We start from the raw sequence: 18,705 nt of genomic DNA, 5'->3' as shown, positions 1-18,705 counted from the left end.
TAGGATACTGAACAAGATACTGAGTAGGAGGCTAAATTGGAGACCGAGTAGGATACTGAATAGGATATAGGATAGGTAAACGCTGTGGTAACTATAGCAGAGTTCTGGTTATTCGAGGCGAAAAGCCTCTAGTTCATGAAAACCTGTCAATTTTGGTAGGCATTGAGACTCCAGTCCTCTTCACAGTAGGTCGGTCTAGGGCTGGGCGTATTTCTTTGCATCACATTCTGAATAGTATGTGATCTGATTAAATCTTGACTTTGGCAGGAGCTGAAGTCATTCGACTATGCACATAGCTTATTCGCTGAAACTTCTTAATTGCCTCGCCCCAAAGCTCCTGTCTTAGCAAAGCATACACCCTAATATCAATCAGTCAGCTAAACAATGCTGAGGACAGCATTCATGGGGATATGTATGCGTCCGCGTTCTGATGACTCACCCCATCTTCGCCTTAGGCGCCCACTTAGCTGCGATTTCCAATGCTTCCTCCAGCATACGGTCGGGCTCGGCAATAGCGTCCACAATGCCATCTTCTAGTGCTTCTTGTGGTGTCCACCTGTGTGCTTCAAGAAGCATCTTACGTGCAACCTGGGGTCGCAATTTGAGCCGGGGAAGTGATCCGATCCCATCAAAGTGCAAGCCCAAGTTGACAGGGGGCATTGAGATAAAACCTCTCCGTGAGTTCATGATACGGTAATCGTGGGCTAATGCCAATGGACAAGCACCACCAAATGTATGGCCTGTTAGCAAAGCAACGGTTGGAAATGGGAAGTCGAGAATCGTATGGATGAGCTTTAGAAAGTTATCAATATGACCCTCAGCTAAAGTGTTAGTTTTTATACTCACAGGATAAAATCCATCCGTGTTGGCAAATGGGTTCTTGTCGGACTCATCCAGCTCCAATCCCTGGAAAGGCTCTATTAGCTAGATCCGTACATGGCAGGGTCAACTGTCATACAGTGCACCAAAATTTAGCATCATTGCCTCTTGTAATGACAGCTCCCTCTGAATTCGGCTCCAGAAGTGTTTCGATGGTCCGATAGGCGCGAATCATTTCCTGACAATACCACGAGTTCAATCGGTTCTCGGGTGGTTTCTGCATGGTGAGAACGAATATGTTCCCATGTCTCTCTAAAGACAGATTGCGAAATGTAGGAATATCTGCCATTTCTTTGGTTGGTTATTTCAATTGAGAGAGGTGTTATCGAGCTGTTTACTAGCCAGATATTCTATTACATTAGTCCTCTCCTCCCCGCACTCACACCCCCGGATCAACAAACCCCACTTATTTAGTTACCGAAACGCCGAATGCCGACTACCGATTACATGACAAAACGGGTATCTATTATGTGCCAAACTAGTAAATGTACAGTTCTATGCCCACCCTGCTAGGGTCCAACTGGAACGGTCGCCCGCTCTCAAGCCCGATCGACGATCAGGCGCAGGTTCCGAGTCTCGGGTGCCACCAGCCAAGCCATGCTGCAGGAACTTTTCACGCTCGATCTCTACCATTCCGCGGATCTTCAGGCTGGTTGTTAAGCTCGCTCCAGCCCAGGCTCCAAGAGAATCAATTTCTCGTAAGATACCTTGGACAGGGACGGGTGTATCCTTGTTCTGACGGCGCAGTTTTTGCTCCACGAAATCAATTTCAGGCTCATCTCTAGGTGGGCCTGTTTGTTCGTTATTTGGCGAGGAGCTTGTATCCTTGGAAGTCACTTGGTTCTCGCCATTGGCAGGAGTTGAGACCCGTAGTTTTTCCAATCGCTGCCGTTGTCGTTCAATGACTTTCTCTCGGATGGAACCTCGGATGGGACTCCATCCATGCTGGTCAATCAATCGCGAGACATCCTTCAAAATCCGTTGCCGTAAGCCAGGGATGCGGGCTCCGCCACCCACAAAGATGATACGCGACATGCATGTTCCACGCACATCGGGAGGTAGTGCGAGCAAAGTATTGTACACCAGAAGGGAAATAGGTTTCTCTTCATCGTCCAACTCACTCTCTGGCATATCCGGGGCAAAAAGAGCCTTCTCAACGGGTTCTGCAAGGCGGGAAAATGGCACCTCAATAAATTCCTGCTCTGGGTTGGTTGGTGAAGGTATCGAAATGGTCTGGCTCATGTCTTCTGTTTCTTCGTTCTGAGCTTCCATCTTGCACCAAGCCAATCGGCACGCAATCTCCTCGCAATATTTGAATCCCACGGAGATGTCATCTGTGGGAACACTGTCCTGCTCACTCCTCGAAGCCACATCGGTGAACATTCGACCCAGTTCTTGCAGCACGGCTTTCATTGCCCTTGTGCTCCGTTTTGTGGTGACCTCCCTATACTCATAAAGACCCGTGATTATCGTTTCCGCCCAGCCAATGTCTACCACCAGGGCAGACCGCAAACCTGCCGCGGTCGCCGCCATAGGCGCATGGGGTAAAAGTGTAATGCTAGGAAATCGCCAGCGGCCAAACAAGGTGGAAAGAAGTGATGAAAGCAGCGGATGTGGCATAAGAGAGGGTAAGACCAGCACCAGGCGGGACGTGCCTGCGTCGGTCAACAGGTATTGGTTGTAGGTTTCGCGAAAAGCACGTTCAATCTTGTCCTCGACCAACCCTAGGTCAGTTTGTCGCAGGTCCAGCCTCCATAATTCGTACTCGCGAGCCCAATCTTCAGCATCGACAGGCTGTGCTGTCGGTCTTGCCCCAGAATCGCCCTCAATCCATCCCCGATAGTCCCCCACTCTCCTCGATTGTTCGGGTCCGAATCCTACCACGCAGACTGGGGAGCTGCTGCCCTCAAATCCAGCTCGTAGCCATCGAGCGCCAATTTCAAATATGATTGCATCGTCTTCATTTCGAAAGGATGAGCCCGGTGATGTTGTGCTGGCGAAGGAAGTATTTCCTGAGCGAAGCGGCTGTTGCGGAGTATGAGGGGATTCTGGTCGAGCAGCCTGGTTCTGGCGCAAGCCGGAGGTAGTCGACATTTCGTGCTTATTGTATTACTGGTGTAGCGCGCTTGGTAGATGCTGTGTCGCGTAGCTTGGAATCGTGCGTGGGGCGCGATGGTGGTTGCTCTTCGGAGCAACAGAAAGACCCGACCAGGACCCGCTTCAGCGAAGTACCGGGTCTACAGAGTCATGAGATAAAGATAATTTGGTTCCAATGGGTCTTGCAGCCCATAGTATCACAAAGGTCAATTGGGACTGGCCAACAGATCGATGTGAACTGACCGCGGACTAAAGTTCAACGGATCTACATCGGGCCGTGGTTTATTTACTCGTCAACAACTCATTCCCAGCATCTTGAACCGCTTCTCAACAGCACCACATGGCTTCATACCTTATTTCTTAATTTTAAGCCTTGGTCTGTATTAATATCGGCCGGATGGGCATCCCAGGGTATGTCTTGCTCCGATCCTCTTTTACATGCAGGCCGCAACATATTCAGTCGGGTCTCGCAAAAATCCCTCCCTAGCAACGCAACCAAAAGAGCATTCGGTTGCTTCTCCGGGCTGCCAGAAGGATTTAAAACTGACATGAAATAGTCTCATTCATGCCATTGGCAAGGGGGAGCGCATATCCTTGTCAAAATTGGCGATCACACATTTGGAGCGAACAGCAAGGCCAATCCGAGTCGCAGTCGATATTTCTATCTGGCTCTTTCAGGTTCAAGCTGGTCGCGGTGGAAAGAATCCTGAGCTTCGCACATTGTTCTATCGACTTCTGAAGCTGCTGGCATTACCAGTCCACCCGCTTTTTGTCTACGATGGCCATCAAAAACCTCCCTTTAAGCGGGGAAAGGCAGTTTCTCCGCGCAGTTACGGCAATGCACCAATTATCCAGCGTTCCAAAGATCTCATCGAGCGGTTTCGATTTCCGTGGCATGAGGCTCCGGGGGAGGCAGAAGCTGAATGCGCGCGATTACAGCAAGCAGGCATCGTCGACGCAGTAATGAGCAACGATGTTGATGCGCTCATGTTTGGGTCTACGCTGACGATCATGAATTTTTCGAAAGAAAGCGGCACAGGTACATCTGGGGCGACCCATGTTACTTGTTATCATCTGGGCAATGAAGATCATGTGTCAAATGTCCCTCTAAGCCGAGCAGGAATGATCTTGTTTGCCATGCTCAGTGGAGGCGACTATCTACCAGGGGGTGTTCCAAAGTGTGGACCCGGATTGGCCGCAGAAATTGCTAAAGCTAATTTTGGTGAAGATCTGCTGGAAGAGCTTGCATCTAATTCTCCTGATTTGAACATACGCCTCGGCGAATGGCGAGAGCGACTGCAGTACGAATTGGAGGAGAATGAAAGCGGCTATTTCACCACAAAGCACAAAGCTGTTCGCATTCCCGACACTTTCCCTGATCGAACAATTTTGGAGTACTACGCGGAGCCAAAGGTTTCTACGGATGAGGAAATGGTCACACTTAGACGCAATCTTAGGAACGCTTGGGACCGGGATATCGACCCGCTCGCGATAAGAACTTTTGCGGCTGATAATTTCGAGTGGAACTATCGTTCAGGCGCCAGAAAGGTGATCAGGAACCTGGCAGAACCTCTCCTCTCTTACAGGCTTCGTTTGCAACGTCCAGTATTGGGATTATCGCAAGGTACATTAGCGCCCGATTGTGATACGCCATGGATGCAGAAAGTGTACAAGACTCGTGCGAATTTCGGCACTGATGGCACGACCGAACTGCAAATGGACATGCTCCCCATCGATGTTGTCGGTCTGGATCTTCTAGCTGAAGAACCGAATCCGCCACAGGAGGTTGTGCCGTCGCAAGAGCTGGCCGAAGGAGATGAGGAAGATGATCTAGAAGTTGCCAACGACGGACCTCCAGTGACACCTTCTAAGTGTCGTCCCAAAAAGCGCTTTGATCCCTTCGTTATTGAAAAGGTCTGGATCTTTGAGACTGTTGCAAAACTCGGTGCCCCCGATGCCGTTTGCGCATGGAGAAAAGAACAAGCTGAAAAAAAGGCCGCGAAGGAGGCCGCTCAGGCTAAAAAGGCTGTACCCAAGAAACCCGCTACTCGGCGCACTGGACCAAGAAAGAAGGGACCTATCGACGCAGGAATGAAGCAGGGGAGCATCTTGAAATATGGAATGCTCACAAAAGAGAAATCTGACTTATCCTCGCACAATAAAGCACACATATTAGAGGCAGCTTCATCTCAATCAACGACCAAGGATCCTTCTCCTGGATTCCGAACCCCACCTTCATTTGAGAGCGTTGACCTTGTGTCGGATCATTCTCCAAGCATGTACTCGCGGCATAAATCCCCGAGTCAGATGCGCTTCACTTCTCGTGAGATTGATGAATTCGTTGACTCGTTCTCATCTCTGCGCACCACACCTTCAACACCAAGACTCAAGCGCCACCCTATAGTAGGCCACCCCACTTCAGCTCGTGCCGGAGTTTTAACGGCAGGGGGAACTGATATTGTGGATTATGAGACATCCAGATTGTCATTATCTGATACAGTTGTTTTGTCGCAACGCTCAGTACGAAGGGGACTGAAGATTAGCTACTCGGTATCGAGCTATGATTCTTCGGATTCAAGTACAGACTCAGTCTCACGAAAACTGACAGTCTCCCCAACTAAAAAGCCTACTCGTCGCAGTCCCAGGGAATTGGTGAAAAGTCTGCCTGATAAGGAAAGCCCCCGGGATATTGAAGATCTCGAGAAAGCCGTTGGCTCTCTGTCATTGTCAATGAAACATGACAATGAGCGTTCTCAAAAACAGCCTACGCCAATGAGCGGTAATTCCTGCCTGAAGGAAGAGAAAAAGCCTTCAAAAAAGGCCCAGAAGGAAGAGAAGATGGTCCCAGAAACCAGACAGACCTTGGGCCACATTGAAAACATCTCAGCAGCCAATGGATTCTGGTCGTTTGACGAGCCGGTTGGATGTGAAAGGGATCTGGATGCGCACCAGTCTACGGCTGAAGGTGAAAACCGTGGACAAAGGAAGAACAAAGCGAAACGAGTTCCACGGGTCAGCTTTCTTGATCTGATTTAACAACTTTCTTATACCCTTATCATTTTTGCATTTTCTTTGGGACGGTGAAACTCGGCGTTAAGGTACAGGCATCATACAAAGCGTACATATTGGCTTAATCATCTGGAAACAAGGGCCTTGAAGCAGGACATGATAATGAAATTTCGATCACGATATTATGTGTAAACGGGTCACTTGAATCTTCAGTCAATCGTATAATGACTGGCTTATCAGATACTTTTTATTTTGCCAATAAGGGCTTTGGGAATATCGACATTTTATACTAATTGAGATCTCTAATCGAAGCCTTCAAAGTCATTGCCACCTTCTTTCCCTTCAGCCTCTGCCTTCGCGGCGAGCTGCAATAGCCGCTGCTGCTCATTCTTGACCCGAATTGCCTCCACCATTTTCTGTGTCTCGAGTTCCTGTTGCTTAAGATGCTCGGGCAATTGCTCCCATCTTTCAGCCTCCTTGCGCGCCCTCTTGAGCTCCTTCCGCCTGAACTTCTTGTCTCTTTCTTCTTGGTTCAGACTCCAAGCCGCGCTCTCGGGTGCGTTTCGTTTGCGTGAATCCTGTTGAGCCTTCTTTTCTTCTTCGGTCTCTAGCGCCACCTCCTTGCGGCGCTTCTCTCGCTGCTTGTCCTTGTAGGCGTAGTTGTCCCAGTCATTACTCACGCCCAATGTCCGATCTCCGGTGAATTTACGCAGTTCGGGCATTGTGGGTAGACGAAGAAGACACCATGCCTTGCCCAGGGATTCCCAGTCGAGGTCTGCTACGCGGAAGATACTGCTGGCTTGGTGCTTGCTATAGCTTCGGACCCAACTAACGAAAGCTTTCTGAGCCTTATCGTGATGAGCACGGTCTTTGAGAAGCACCGCGCGGACGGCTTGAGTGGCCACGGCAGCATCCACATCGGAGCTTGGGGTTGAAAGGTTGAAAGGTGCGACGGGAGTCTTGCGCACTTCCAAGAACGAGACATAATCTTCCTCTCGGCCAGGGTGCAGGAGGACAATGCTTAGACCTCTTCGTCCGGCACGACCTGCTCGGCCACATCGGTGGATGAATGTTTTGGGGTCTAATGGAGGGTCAATCTGGACGACTAGATCCACGGATGGAATATCCAGACCACGGGAGGCTACATCAGTAGTAAGGAGGATCGAGGGAGTAGTAGAGGTGGTGAAGCGGGAAAAGTTCTTTTGGCGGACATTGGCAGGGTGTTTGCCATGAAGTGGGACTAGGAGGAAGTCATCTCCCAGGATAATCGGTAGGATCACAGCCAAATAATCCACACTAGAGCATGTTGATACAAAGAAGATAGTCTTCTGGGGCGTCGGTTTAACAGAGGTCAGAATCTGTTTGAGGATGGAAAATTTATGAGCCGGGGGAGTTGTGAGGTAGGTCATCTGCAGACTATCCAGAGATTAGCATCATTCTTGGGGAATCTTAAAAGCTTGAAAAGAGACACACCTAGCAGGGGTACGCTTGTCTTCTGCTCCGCCTCCGCCTTTGACCTTGACAGCAATTTTGACCGGGTTCCGAAGTCCCACGCGGACAATTTGATCCACAGCTTCACTAATACTGGCACTGAACAAACCAGTTCTCCGTTGCTTGGGAAGATGGCGAAGAATTCTCTGGAGATCATCCTTAAATCCAAGATCCAAAAGTCTGTCGGCTTCATCGAGCACAAGCATTTCGAAGGAGGACTGCGGGCAGTGGACATGGGGAGAAGAAAGAAGCTCCAACAATCTGCCCGGAGTAGAAACTAGCACATTAGGTGATTTTTTGAGGAAGTAGCTGAGATCTTCAGCTGGCGTTGTCGAACCGCCCAGGAGAAGTTGTGGAACGACTTTCTTGGTAGAGGCAGAGGACTTGGGGCGCGGGGCGTCAGCTTCTGGAGGGTGAATCGCGGCAGCAGATGCCGGGTGGAATTCCAATAATGACAGGAGGACTTGGTAAATTTGCGTAGCCAATTCTCTGCATGAAAAGATTAGCGACGAAAATCGTAGCACATGCATCTCAATTACCTTGTTGGGGAGATGATAATAGCACCGACATGGTGTTTCTTCAGTGGTTCATCAAGGCGCAAAAGCTTCTCCACGACCGGTATCAAAAATGAAAGCGTCTTTCCACTGCCCGTGACCGCTTCGACAACCACATCTTTATGCGCCATAAACAGAGGGATTGCGGAGGCCTGGACCGGGGTCATTCGAGTAAAGCCCATCGAGGACACGGCGTCCAAGGCCCATTGTGACAAGGGAGGATTGAGGCCATCCCATGATCTTGAGGATGATGGTTTAGGTGCCATGATCAATCAATTCAAACCGTTCTTCGTTTGAATTGCTCTATGATCGCAAGTCGCAAAAAGAAAAAAAGTTGCCCCGGTCTTATCGATTAGATATCTACACGTGATCTGCGGCATCGGTCGGATCGTGGGTCTACTTTTCCCTTTCTGTCCAACTAACACTACCCAACTTGGATAAGCAGCTCTCTTCTTGCACAGCACATCATTATATGCGGTGGCCTCCTGTGTCTACCAGCATATTTACCATATTCCCATACATCACTATCTCTTCAAATAACCGCCCATCATTGATTTGTTAGCAAGACCATTGATACCTTGCGGCAATCTTGCCTGCGACAGCACAACTACCTGCGCGCGGCCCTTGTCTGGGCTTATCTGGTCTCGAGCGCTCCCACCCTTTGCAGTGCGAGCATCCGACATGCCGTCCACACCTAGTACGGTAGTACCGGAGACTCGAGTCATCTCCCCGTCGCCCTCTGTTTCCGATAAATCAGAAGCACGTGATGGGTATTTTGCGCCGGTAACGCGATCTGCATCGCGCCGACAACAGGATGGATCTGGCTCAAGGCGAACACGAAGCCCATCTGAAGACACACCCTCGAGGACTTCAACGCGCCAACGTCGACCACCTCGGCGGTCCAACCCGAAAATCCCAGCATCACCACCAGCGGCCAATGGTAGCACCTCCAACGGTTTCCTATCACCCACATCGAAGGTCTCAGGCGCACCACACGACCTTTCGAGATCACCATCACCGCTTGGCCTGATTCCTCTACACTCTCGATACCGCAGTTTTATTCACCGCCATGAAATCCCGCGGAAGTTCCTCCACGTGTCAATTGGGTTCCTGACTCTTCACCTCTACAGCCGAGGTATCCAGACACTTGAGATAACACCAGTGCTCTTGTCTGCCCTGGTCCCCATTGCAGTGACAGACTTTGTACGACATCGGTCGGAGAAGGTCAATAAGCTTTACATTCGTTGCGTTGGTGCGCTCATGCGTGAGACCGAGGTCTCGGGATATAACGGTGTGATCTGGTACTTGCTCGGCGCATACATCGTCCTCCGTTTCTTCCCCAAAGACGTTGGCGTTATGGGTGTACTCCTCCTCAGCTGGTGTGATACTGCAGCATCCACCTTTGGTCGTATGTACGGTCGCTATACTCCTCATCTCCGACAAGGGAAGAGCTTGGCTGGCACCGCAGCCGCCTGGCTCGTTGGTGTTGTCACCGCCGCTGCTTTCTGGGGTTGGTTTGTGCCTTACATGGGTGCATTTCCCAACGATCCGGAGGGTTCTTTCATGTTTACCGGCCGCCTGAACCTACTCCCAGATTGTGTTCGGGGCCTGATGGGCTGGGATGCTGTTGAGACTTCGTCCACCACCATAACCGGCCCGTTGGCTTTGGGTGTGATGAGCATTGTCTCTGGCTTCATCGCGGCCGGTAGTGAGTTTATCGATCTATGGAGTTGGGATGACAACTTCACCATCCCAGTGCTGAGTGGACTTGGGCTCTGGGGATTTCTCAAGGTCTTTGGCTAGACATATATTGCTTTTTCCCTTCTCTTTGCGTACAGCAATCGCACATACACATCCCTCATGTCTCGGTAATTTAATGATGTTTAGATGACAGTGTGTTCTTTTCTTCTCGGGCATGGCATTGCATCAAATATGGTTTCTGGCTTAGACAGGACGGATCGTTCATGTACCTGCCGATATGAACATTTTACACTTTCTCTCTGAGCGTTTCTTGTAGCTACTACCTTCTGACTGACCTAAGTACAATCTCACCTACACCATGTTTATCTACTCCCAACATTTGACGGTCCATAGTCTATGCCACATGCAGTATTTACCATGGCAATACAGAGAGTAAAACTCATATCAGATGAAGATGTCTTTGTTTCAAAAACACTAGTACTTACATAGATTTGTCGGTATCTACTATAGAGATTGTTCACCAATCCTCTGGAGAAAATGACTGTCGCCAATACTCCACCGCTTGCTCGGTCTTGGAGCATCAAGCTTTCTATTCCAGCTCTAATGCCGAATTCAGCAATACTGCTTAGGCCGGGCCATGCAAGCTTGCTAAAATACTTGCCGGGGCAGTTCTTCCGAAAGCATTCGGTTCACTACTTTCATAATCCTCGGACCTTTCCATTGAGTCTTCAATATTCCCTTGAAGTAGGTAGGAGGAGCCATCGACAGATATTCAGTCACTGGGCAGAGGTAAGGCATCATCCCTTTGTGCCTAGCAGGGATTTTACATGCCACTTCCATGACCTTGCGTGAGTCTCTGTAGTTCTGATCCTGGGGAAACTTGGTCTTTATGGCTCAACATGATCTTCCTGCGGCTTTCGGACCGGTAATGATAGTACTAACTACCGATAATGGACGACATCATTGAATCAGAATAAGCTCTCCCGAATTACCAATGTTGGTTCTTCTGGAGCCGGTTGGGTTTCATGCTTTCGAAATTCGAATCTTTATCAGGCGTGAGAACAGACAAGTAGGAGGAGCGATCAACAATATGGGTTTGCCGTTCAGAATAGTTTGTGATCACAGTGGGAAAACAGGAAGCATTTCGACCGCTGGGCGTCTCGGGCTTGTATTGCTGAGCTTTCTTTTGAACGCCGTTTAGGGGAGATGAGCCATTAGGCTCGGGTGTGCTGCCGGTCGATAAATGGTGATTGAATTGCTGGGTTTTCTAGGGAACTCGGGCGCGGAGTTTTAAAATGTTCAAGTGAAGAGGTTCAAGATCTAAGATCTGAGATCCAAGAGTGGATACGGTAGCTTAGACGAGACCCGCAATCCAAAAGTGGTATATGGTGAATGCTAAGGTAGTAAGTGTTGTATGAGCCATAGCATAGTAAAAGAAGGTGTTCCAATCTTAAGTAGACGGGCTTTGTTCAAATTATGTACATAGTACTGTACAGTGATGCAAGAGCCCACTTAGGATTTGGTGGTGACGATATAGGAAGTTTTCAAGGTCGAAAAAAGTGCAACTTATCTCAAAGTCTTACTACCAGATACTTTGAAGTAGAGAGATAATAAGATTTACGGGGGAGGAGAAAGAGCAGAGTTTTTTCACCTCGCATTGGAGGGATACATGGATCGAAATTTGGCTAAGATATACTTGTACATGGATTAGGACCAGCGGAATATTCACCAATCCTCAGACAAAAAACACTGATGCCAGTATTCCACTGCTTGCTTGGTCTTGATTTCATCCAGATTGTTAAGACCAGCCGGAATGCCGATTTCAGCAATGCTGCTAAGGCCGGGCCAGGAAAGCTTGTTCAACTGCCCGCTGGGGCAGTTCTTCTGGAGCCATGCATGGTCAATGCTTTCAAGATCTTCGGAATCTTGCAATATGTCGATGTAGGAGGAGCCATCCAGCGACATCGGGTCGCTGGACATAGGCGAGAGGTCTGTGCTACCGGTTGAAAACCGGGAAGCTTCGCGGAGGCGGCTTGGTGTCTTGGGTTTGAACTGCTGGGCCTTGTTACGGATTCGGGTGAGGGGGGATAAGTCGCTAGGTTTGGGGGCGTCGTTGGTTTTGGGGTTGGTTTCGGTGGTGGTTTTGGCAGTGGTGTTGTTAGGGGTGTTAGTAGTGGTGTTGGTAGTGGTTTCGGTAGGGACGTTGGGAGTTCGGGCGGGGGTCGTCGTATCTTCATCCATTGAGTCAGCTCTTGCCATGTTTGGGAGTAAGTGCATCTCTTCGTCTTCGTCTTCATCGGAGCTAGAGTATGGAGTCTGAAATGTTCCATGTGGCTTTGGGTGGAGAATTATCCTTGGGGCTGGGGCTAAGTCCATCTTTTCGTCTCCGTCTTCGTCCGAAGACGAAGAGTCGGAACTAGAATATGGCGTCTGAAATGTTCCATGTGGGTTGGGGTGTAGAATTATCCTTGGGGCCGGAGACGGACCCGGAGATTTGTCATCTAGAGATGACGGTAGATTGAGATACATACCGTTGGGGGTGCTGGTGAACTGAGGCACGGGGCCAGAGGACGGATAGTCTTCGGAGTCGGACCCAGACTCATATCCAGGGACACAAAATGTGCCTTGTGGGTTTTTGGGGGTGGTCTTTGTTTCGGGGCGAGTCTGAGTGGCTTGGGGTCCTTGCTCGCCTTCTGAGAATAAGCCACTGGATTCGATCGTAGATAAATCAGTGGCTTGATACAATCGGCTCTGACGGTTCGGGTTGTATCCAGCGCGTTTGTCGGCCTTTCGGGGAGTGTTAGGATGGAGAACGTGTCGGTGACGCTTCTGGTCTGGCTCTTCGGCCACACGTTGCTTCTTCAAAGGGGGTTTTGCAGCCCCTTCGCTTTCTGACTCTGTAGCCTTGGGGGCCTTGGCAGCCTCTCGAGCAAGAGCAGCCTTCTCTTCTTCCGCCCATATCTCGTCGTCAGAATCGAACGTGAAGTAGTCATCATGCATTCCGTAACTGCACCCAGGCGGGTTAGGAATGGATTCGGGAGACGAGCGCTTCCGCTTCTTCACCTGCTCTGACGCTGGCTGCTCTGGGGCTTCCGTACCAGGCAATGGAAGGGGGCGGCTCCGTGCATAGCATCTGTCAAGAGTCTCCTGGCTTAATTTTCCACGGATAGAATAATCGACGACCGATGGTCGTTTCGGGCCATCGATGCGGGGGCGTGTGTAAGAGGGACGCCGGGTGGTGGTAGTTGCAGCCCTGGTCACCGATGGCGAATCCATGGTTACCAGCTCCATCTCAGTGCTGAAAGGCGTCTGCGTGCTCACTTTCATGTCTTCAATCTGAGGGGTACTGGGTGCCGTAGCACTGGGGCTTGCAGCGGAAGCTTCGGCGAACGTATCCTGGGAGCCAAGAGATTTACGAGGGCTGAATCGCCCACGGATATTCAACCATTTCGAAGAGACATTTGCGATTATTCGTCGAGGCCAGCTGGGAGAATGACCGGCACTTGCAGCAGGGGCGGTCTTTGGGGTAGTAGGGAGGGTTGGTTCGGGGGTGACAGAGACTCGGGTAATGGCATTTGCCTCTTGTTCGATAGGAACAGGTCGGTCTACCGGAGCAGGCACAGTGATGGGAGACTGGCTGATCAGGTCCGGGAGCTGGAAGAGGGTGTTTACCACGCGACCGTCCGCGTTGGTTCGGCGGCGAGCTGTGATAGTGGAGTAAGGAATACGTGGGCGCCGACGCATAATGGGGGTCGCCTGTAGAGGGCCCAGAACCCTGCTGTTGGCGAGGTTGGTGAGAGGTTGGCGAGAGGGGGCGGTGATGCTTGGGGACATCTGGCCATCAGATTGCATGTCCTGCTCATCCGCAGTAGGCGCCTTTGACTGCGCAGTTGCGGCTGGTGACGTCTGCTGTAAGTCAGAGGCATCGGGCTTGACGACCTTCGATTTGGAGCGGGTGGTCTGTCGATATAAGTCAGCTTGTTATCCATTTAGTAGAATATATTCGTTCCTTTGATGGGAGGTCTTTGTTTACCTTTCTGGTGACGGTGCCCTTTTTGGCACGAGTCTTGCGAGGCATGTCAGCGGGTTGCGACTCAGTAGTCGGCTCGGCTGATGATGCACTTCGCGTCGCGCGGCGACGGGAGGGTTTGTCGTCGAGGGATTGATATCCCCCGGGAGAAAGAGGTTGAGAACGGGTACGCATGGTGGCGCGTGCACGTCAAGGGTTTGAGTTCTGATAGAAACAATCCAAACAAGAAGAATGCTGGGAGGCTTTCTGGTGGATGTGGTTGGGGTGTGGGGAAAGGAAGGAGAGAAAAAGGCTGGGGGGAAAACAAAATTGTTTATGTTGCTGTTGTGGACTAAAGTGACGGTACAGCTGCTCGCGCGACACTGCAAAGCTGAGAAGTCACCTCACTTCTGGTGGTTGGGGAAGGAATGACCGTCTGCAATTTTTTTGCCTGAATCCTAGGGAGGCAACTTGACGTTCCCAAAAATTGTTTGCTCGCGGCAGAATTTCCTAGGCGGTCAACTGATTAGCACCTTAGGCATTCAATTCCAAGCATGTAACTACGAGTAATTACTAGTATACAACGAAAGATCATTTGATATTGAAAATTGTCCAGGTATTTGAGCTTCCGCAGAGTGGTCCATTTTCGAACATGTACATTTCCAGTTTAGATCCCAATCAAAAATGCCAAAAAAAAAACTAAGAAACAATGCTATTTGTACAGATGATATCAAACACAGGAGTTCTGGAAATCCAGGTCCAGACAATAAACCCACTAAATCCTAGGGATAGATCCAGTCGATCTAAAGAAACACGCTGATGCTCAATCCAAGACATGGTGGGTCAAGTTTTTAAATAATACATTCCCGCTGTGTCCCCCCAAAGATCCCCTACAGGGCAATCTCGCCCTTCCATGCAGCCTCAGACAGACCCAATTTCTCCATCAGGTTTTGCCATCGGGGACCGCCACGCTCCTTTTGCCGGACATAACGGAGGAGCTTTTGTCGCTTGTGAACCAGCAGCTGCAAGTTGCGCTTGTTGTGCTTATCCTTGTTGGCAGTCTGCAGGTGACGAGAAAGGTTCATGATCTTGATTGTCAAGATAGCTGCTTGAACCTCGGGGGAGCCTGTATCGATACCGACACGGGGCGCTTTTTCGGAGTGGATTGGAGCAGATTCGTGTCGTAGCCCAGTAGGCTTGGGGGGTAGTACTTTATCGGTGCTGTGTCGCCCAAACTCCTCGATACATTTCTGTATATTCAACCGCATGCGATCTTTGGTGTTTCCATTGTTTAGGTCGACAATGCGCTGGATAGCCTCCTCTGCGTTATGATGCGCTTTTTCGTGTCCCTCCGATGCTTTCTGTTCGGCTTGTGGGTCCGCTGTATCACGGTTCGGGTTGCGAAGGGGTTCGGTCAAGTCCTTGGAGAATTCCAAGGCGCTTGTGAGGTCATCTTTCTTCAGGTAGTAGTTGATACCGGCGGATGCTGAAGATTGAGATCCAGTTGAAACCGCTTGGATGTCTTGAATGAAAGGTGTGGGCTGGCTCTCCACCGGGTCGCCTAGCGAGGCGTCCCGTTCCGCTTGGAGAACTTTCTGTCGGGAGAGGTTGGCGGCCTTTCGCTGACGAGCCTGGGCAGCCCGGAAGAAGTCGGTTCTCTTCTGGGTTGGAGCTTTAGTGGATGCTGCCCTGGCAGTGGCATGAGACACATTGGATGTTACGGCGGCCGGGCTCTGTCCGTAAAGCGTACCTGCTCAGACAAGCGTGTTAGCATTGGTACGGAGCAAAAGCGAATTGGTGCTTGAAGCAGAAATAATAATGGAACAAAATGACATACCGGTCAAAGCCTTCCAGGAAGGCTGAACTGAGAATCGCGGCGGCATGATGATGGGTCAATACTTATCAATAACCCCAGTCGACAACCTGTGAAGTTCTTCGCATCGCTCTTCTGGTCAGGAAAATCACGCGGCCCGGCCAGGAAACGCTAACCTACTTTTAGTAAGTGGAGCTTCTGCCTCAGGCAATAGATTATGTAAGGGTACTATGATTATCTAAGGATAAAGCCCTAGCCCTAGCTCACAACCGGCAAGCGAAATTCTCCCGGAGTGCAGCGTGCTTTTCGCGGTTCGGCTTCAATCCTTTCCCTCCATCACCACGACAAGAGCCAGACGATTGATTCCTCTAATCCGTCAACACATCAATCGCCCGCCATGGCCCCCTCCCAGCTCCCCCCGGTTTTCAACCCTACTCCCCAGGACATTGAGATGCTCCTGGCTGCTCAGGCCCACCTGGGTTCCAAGAACTTGCAGGTGCACATGGAGCCTTACCTGTGGAAGACCCGTTCCGACGGTGTCAATGTCATCAACATTGGCAAGACCTGGTATGCATAAGAGAATTCAACAAGTCCAGTGAAGGATGGAAAGCAAGAGGAAATGGGATGTCTAATTTGTGCGCGCAATCAATAGGGAGAAGATCGTCCTGGCTGCCCGTATCATCGCCGCCATTGACAACCCCGCCGATGTCTGTGTCATCTCCGCTCGTCCCTACGGCCAGCGCGCTGTCCTGAAGTTCGCCGCCCACACCGGTGCCACCCCTATTGCCGGTCGTTTCACCCCCGGTAACTTCACCAACTACATCACCCGCTCTTTCAAGGAGCCCCGCCTGATCATTGTCACCGACCCCCGCACCGACGCCCAGGCTATCAAGGAGGCCAGCTACGTCAACATCCCCGTCATTGCCCTCTGCGACACTGACTCCCCCACCGACTTCGTTGATGTCGCCATCCCCACCAACAACAAGGGTCGTCACTCCATTGGTCTCGTCTGGTGGATGCTCGCCCGTGAGGTCCTCCGTCTCCGCGGTACCCTCGCTACCCGCGAGACCGAGTGGGACAGCGTCGTTGACCTGTACTTCTACCGCGACCCTGAGGCCGAGGAGAACAAGGAGGTCGCCGATGAGGCCAAGGCCCCCGGTGCTGATGAGATCGGCGCTGGTGCCGTTGAGTCTGGCTTCGCTGGTGACAACTGGGACGCTACCGCCCCCGGTGCTGGTGCCCCTGGCACTGCCTTCGCTGCCGCCAGCGCCGCTGTCGGTGCCACCAGCTGGGAGGCTGACGGTGCTGACTGGGCTGCCAGCTCCACCCAGCAGCCCACTGAGTGGGCCGCTGAGACCGCTCAGGCTGCCCCCGCCCCTGCCGCTGAGAACAAGTGGTAGATTCACTCCGCAGTGACAAAGGATAGCCGTTGAAAGGGGGGAAGTATGATCTCAAAACCCAAACGCCATGGTGATCCGGGATGATTGGGATGTTTCCCGTGCCTATCCAGGCATAGGAGACATGAGGAGTTCTCTTGTTTGTTTTTTCACCTACGAAATCCATTGACAAATGGAAAAAATACACCATCTCCCGCAAAATCCCTTGACATGTCTATCCTAGTTTCTGTTCAGTGTCTCAAAAAACAAACCAAAAAGAAACTGAAAAACAGCAGAAGAAAAAAGAGCTTTTCACCGGTGAACCCGTCAGTCCTTTTTGCATCAGTGGTCTCATTACCAGCACCCTTTTTATTTCTTGTTTTTGCATCGGGGAGGAATAGCTACGTCAATCATTGACCTGGCGCTTATGAGGGAAAGATATCCAGTTGTGTTCTACAACTGGGGGAAAGCCCTGTGCTGTCAATCTACAAGGTGGACTTAATCGTTACCTTGGTTTCTCCCTGTTTGTATCCTAGTAATTCAAAGAGGATTGTGCTCGGTATTGTCCATCTTGATCGCGTAGACCTGTAGATTTGTATGCAAATTGTCTGGCCCAGGGACTGTAGATTATGACGTTCTAGATGTCAAGGCCAGGGCTAGAATTTCGGCTAGCTATCATCCTGAACCTACCGAATGCTCCTCGAATTGACAAGACCAATAGTGAACTTTTAGATCATACATTGTGATAACAAGATTATAAAATATTACAACCTCCATCACCTTGTCCACCCTTAGATGTAGTCGACATTCCCGCAAGCCTTGAAAGGTCTTCAAATGTCTCTGCCAGCAGTTCACCCGTCATAGCCGAGCATTCAGCATACCTATCACAGCGCAGCTCTTGGGCGATACGGTAAGCCTAGCTTGTCAGTGAGCTAAGTGCAGTACCAGACAAGATATTTCACGAACCTCTTGTGGGTAGATGATACCCTCACCCTCCTTCCTCAGATCTCTCTTCAAGCCAAGGATCATCACAGGGATACGCTCCCCACGACCATGTTGGAAATGCCTTGATACCTCATTACGCCACTTTTAAGAGTCAGTCTTCTCATTCACGAAGCAGGGTAGTGCCCTGAAAGATGTACCCACCCCTTTTAGACTTGTCAGTGTCTCCCGGTCTGAGATATCGAATGCTATAACGATGACATCAGGGCTGAGAGTCGACCAGTGCTGGTTAGGACAGGATGTATCATAGATTTCCAATGTAAAGGATTTCTTGGAGAATCGAATATCATAAGTGAATGGCTGGTCGCTATCCCGTAGAGTCTCGGGTGCACTCTCCGTTGTGGTGCCTGGTGGTGCTGGTGGCTTCTTGCCACTCTTTAGGCGCCTGGGAAGTTTTCAGTTATCCTTCATGCACATGTGGGTTTAGATGAAAGTTCAAACCGTGTATGGCTGAATTGCATGCATATAGAATATCCAGATGTAGATGGAAGAATATAGACTCACGATAAGAATAAGGACTTTCCACAGCCTGCGTCGCCCAAGAGTAACAAGGTCACTGTTGAGTCAGGCTCTGGATATTCCACATCTACTAGATGGTCGTTTTCAAGATCGATTCCAGTCCCGTTTTCGAGGTTTGGTACAGTGGCCATTTGGAACGTTCCTAAGGTCGGAGATGCATCTTAAGCGACGAAGAAATAGTGTAAAAGATAAGGTTGGTGGAATGGGCTATTAGATCTACAAGGAGATATATATTCCCCATGTTACCAATAACCT

The 18,705-nt window shown here is 50.4% G+C and overlaps 9 protein-coding genes across 9 annotated transcripts; 3 read left to right on the top strand and 6 right to left on the bottom strand.

Annotated features, from left to right (window-relative positions):
* Nucleotides 1-247: 247 nt before the first annotated feature.
* Nucleotides 248-1,168, bottom strand: N7520_007637 (enoyl-CoA hydratase/isomerase family protein; the record flags this gene model as incomplete). Its single annotated transcript, XM_057141571.1, has 4 exons — nucleotides 248-359; nucleotides 440-792; nucleotides 847-906; nucleotides 959-1,168. 4 exons carry the CDS (start codon nucleotides 1,166-1,168, stop codon nucleotides 248-250), a joined length of 735 nt encoding a protein of 244 aa, XP_056995577.1.
* Nucleotides 1,169-1,374: 206 nt separating this feature from the next.
* Nucleotides 1,375-2,973, bottom strand: N7520_007636 (putative actin-related protein RO7; the record flags this gene model as incomplete). Its single annotated transcript, XM_057141570.1, has 1 exon — nucleotides 1,375-2,973. One exon carries the CDS (start codon nucleotides 2,971-2,973, stop codon nucleotides 1,375-1,377), a length of 1,599 nt encoding a protein of 532 aa, XP_056995576.1.
* A 400-nt stretch (nucleotides 2,974-3,373) lies between these two features.
* N7520_007635 (crossover junction endodeoxyribonuclease) lies at nucleotides 3,374-6,012 on the top strand (the record flags this gene model as incomplete). Its single annotated transcript, XM_057141569.1, has 2 exons — nucleotides 3,374-3,387; nucleotides 3,534-6,012. 2 exons carry the CDS (start codon nucleotides 3,374-3,376, stop codon nucleotides 6,010-6,012), a joined length of 2,493 nt encoding a protein of 830 aa, XP_056995575.1.
* A 275-nt stretch (nucleotides 6,013-6,287) lies between these two features.
* On the bottom strand, nucleotides 6,288-8,296 carry spb4 (ATP-dependent RNA helicase SPB4; the record flags this gene model as incomplete). The annotated part of the gene is made up of 3 exons (XM_057141568.1): nucleotides 6,288-7,401; nucleotides 7,459-7,965; nucleotides 8,016-8,296. 3 exons carry the CDS (start codon nucleotides 8,294-8,296, stop codon nucleotides 6,288-6,290), a joined length of 1,902 nt encoding a protein of 633 aa, XP_056995574.1.
* A 415-nt stretch (nucleotides 8,297-8,711) lies between these two features.
* Nucleotides 8,712-9,833, top strand: N7520_007633 (diacylglycerol/polyprenol kinase family protein; the record flags this gene model as incomplete). Its single annotated transcript, XM_057141567.1, has 1 exon — nucleotides 8,712-9,833. The coding sequence occupies one exon, from the start codon at nucleotides 8,712-8,714 to the stop codon at nucleotides 9,831-9,833; it is 1,122 nt and encodes a 373-aa protein (XP_056995573.1).
* A 1,623-nt stretch (nucleotides 9,834-11,456) lies between these two features.
* Nucleotides 11,457-13,935, bottom strand: N7520_007632 (uncharacterized protein; the record flags this gene model as incomplete). Its single annotated transcript, XM_057141566.1, has 2 exons — nucleotides 11,457-13,691; nucleotides 13,765-13,935. The coding sequence occupies 2 exons, from the start codon at nucleotides 13,933-13,935 to the stop codon at nucleotides 11,457-11,459; spliced, it is 2,406 nt and encodes an 801-aa protein (XP_056995572.1).
* A 695-nt stretch (nucleotides 13,936-14,630) lies between these two features.
* On the bottom strand, nucleotides 14,631-15,623 carry N7520_007631 (mitochondrial 37S ribosomal protein uS15m; the record flags this gene model as incomplete). The annotated part of the gene is made up of 2 exons (XM_057141565.1): nucleotides 14,631-15,490; nucleotides 15,578-15,623. The coding sequence occupies 2 exons, from the start codon at nucleotides 15,621-15,623 to the stop codon at nucleotides 14,631-14,633; spliced, it is 906 nt and encodes a 301-aa protein (XP_056995571.1).
* Nucleotides 15,624-15,950: 327 nt separating this feature from the next.
* On the top strand, nucleotides 15,951-16,953 carry rps0 (40S ribosomal protein uS2; the record flags this gene model as incomplete). Its single annotated transcript, XM_057141564.1, has 2 exons — nucleotides 15,951-16,120; nucleotides 16,206-16,953. The coding sequence occupies 2 exons, from the start codon at nucleotides 15,951-15,953 to the stop codon at nucleotides 16,951-16,953; spliced, it is 918 nt and encodes a 305-aa protein (XP_056995570.1).
* Nucleotides 16,954-17,683: 730 nt separating this feature from the next.
* N7520_007629 (Rho-like small GTPase) lies at nucleotides 17,684-18,581 on the bottom strand (the record flags this gene model as incomplete). The annotated part of the gene is made up of 4 exons (XM_057141563.1): nucleotides 17,684-17,845; nucleotides 17,896-18,015; nucleotides 18,076-18,316; nucleotides 18,436-18,581. The coding sequence occupies 4 exons, from the start codon at nucleotides 18,579-18,581 to the stop codon at nucleotides 17,684-17,686; spliced, it is 669 nt and encodes a 222-aa protein (XP_056995569.1).
* Nucleotides 18,582-18,705: the final 124 nt, after the last annotated feature.

This window comes from Penicillium odoratum (assembly GCF_028828045.1).
Source record: "Penicillium odoratum strain IBT 22623 chromosome Unknown utg000005l_segment0_segment0, whole genome shotgun sequence".
Classification (NCBI taxonomy): domain Eukaryota; kingdom Fungi; phylum Ascomycota; class Eurotiomycetes; order Eurotiales; family Aspergillaceae; genus Penicillium; species Penicillium odoratum.
This window is presented reverse-complemented; position numbering and strand designations above follow the sequence as displayed.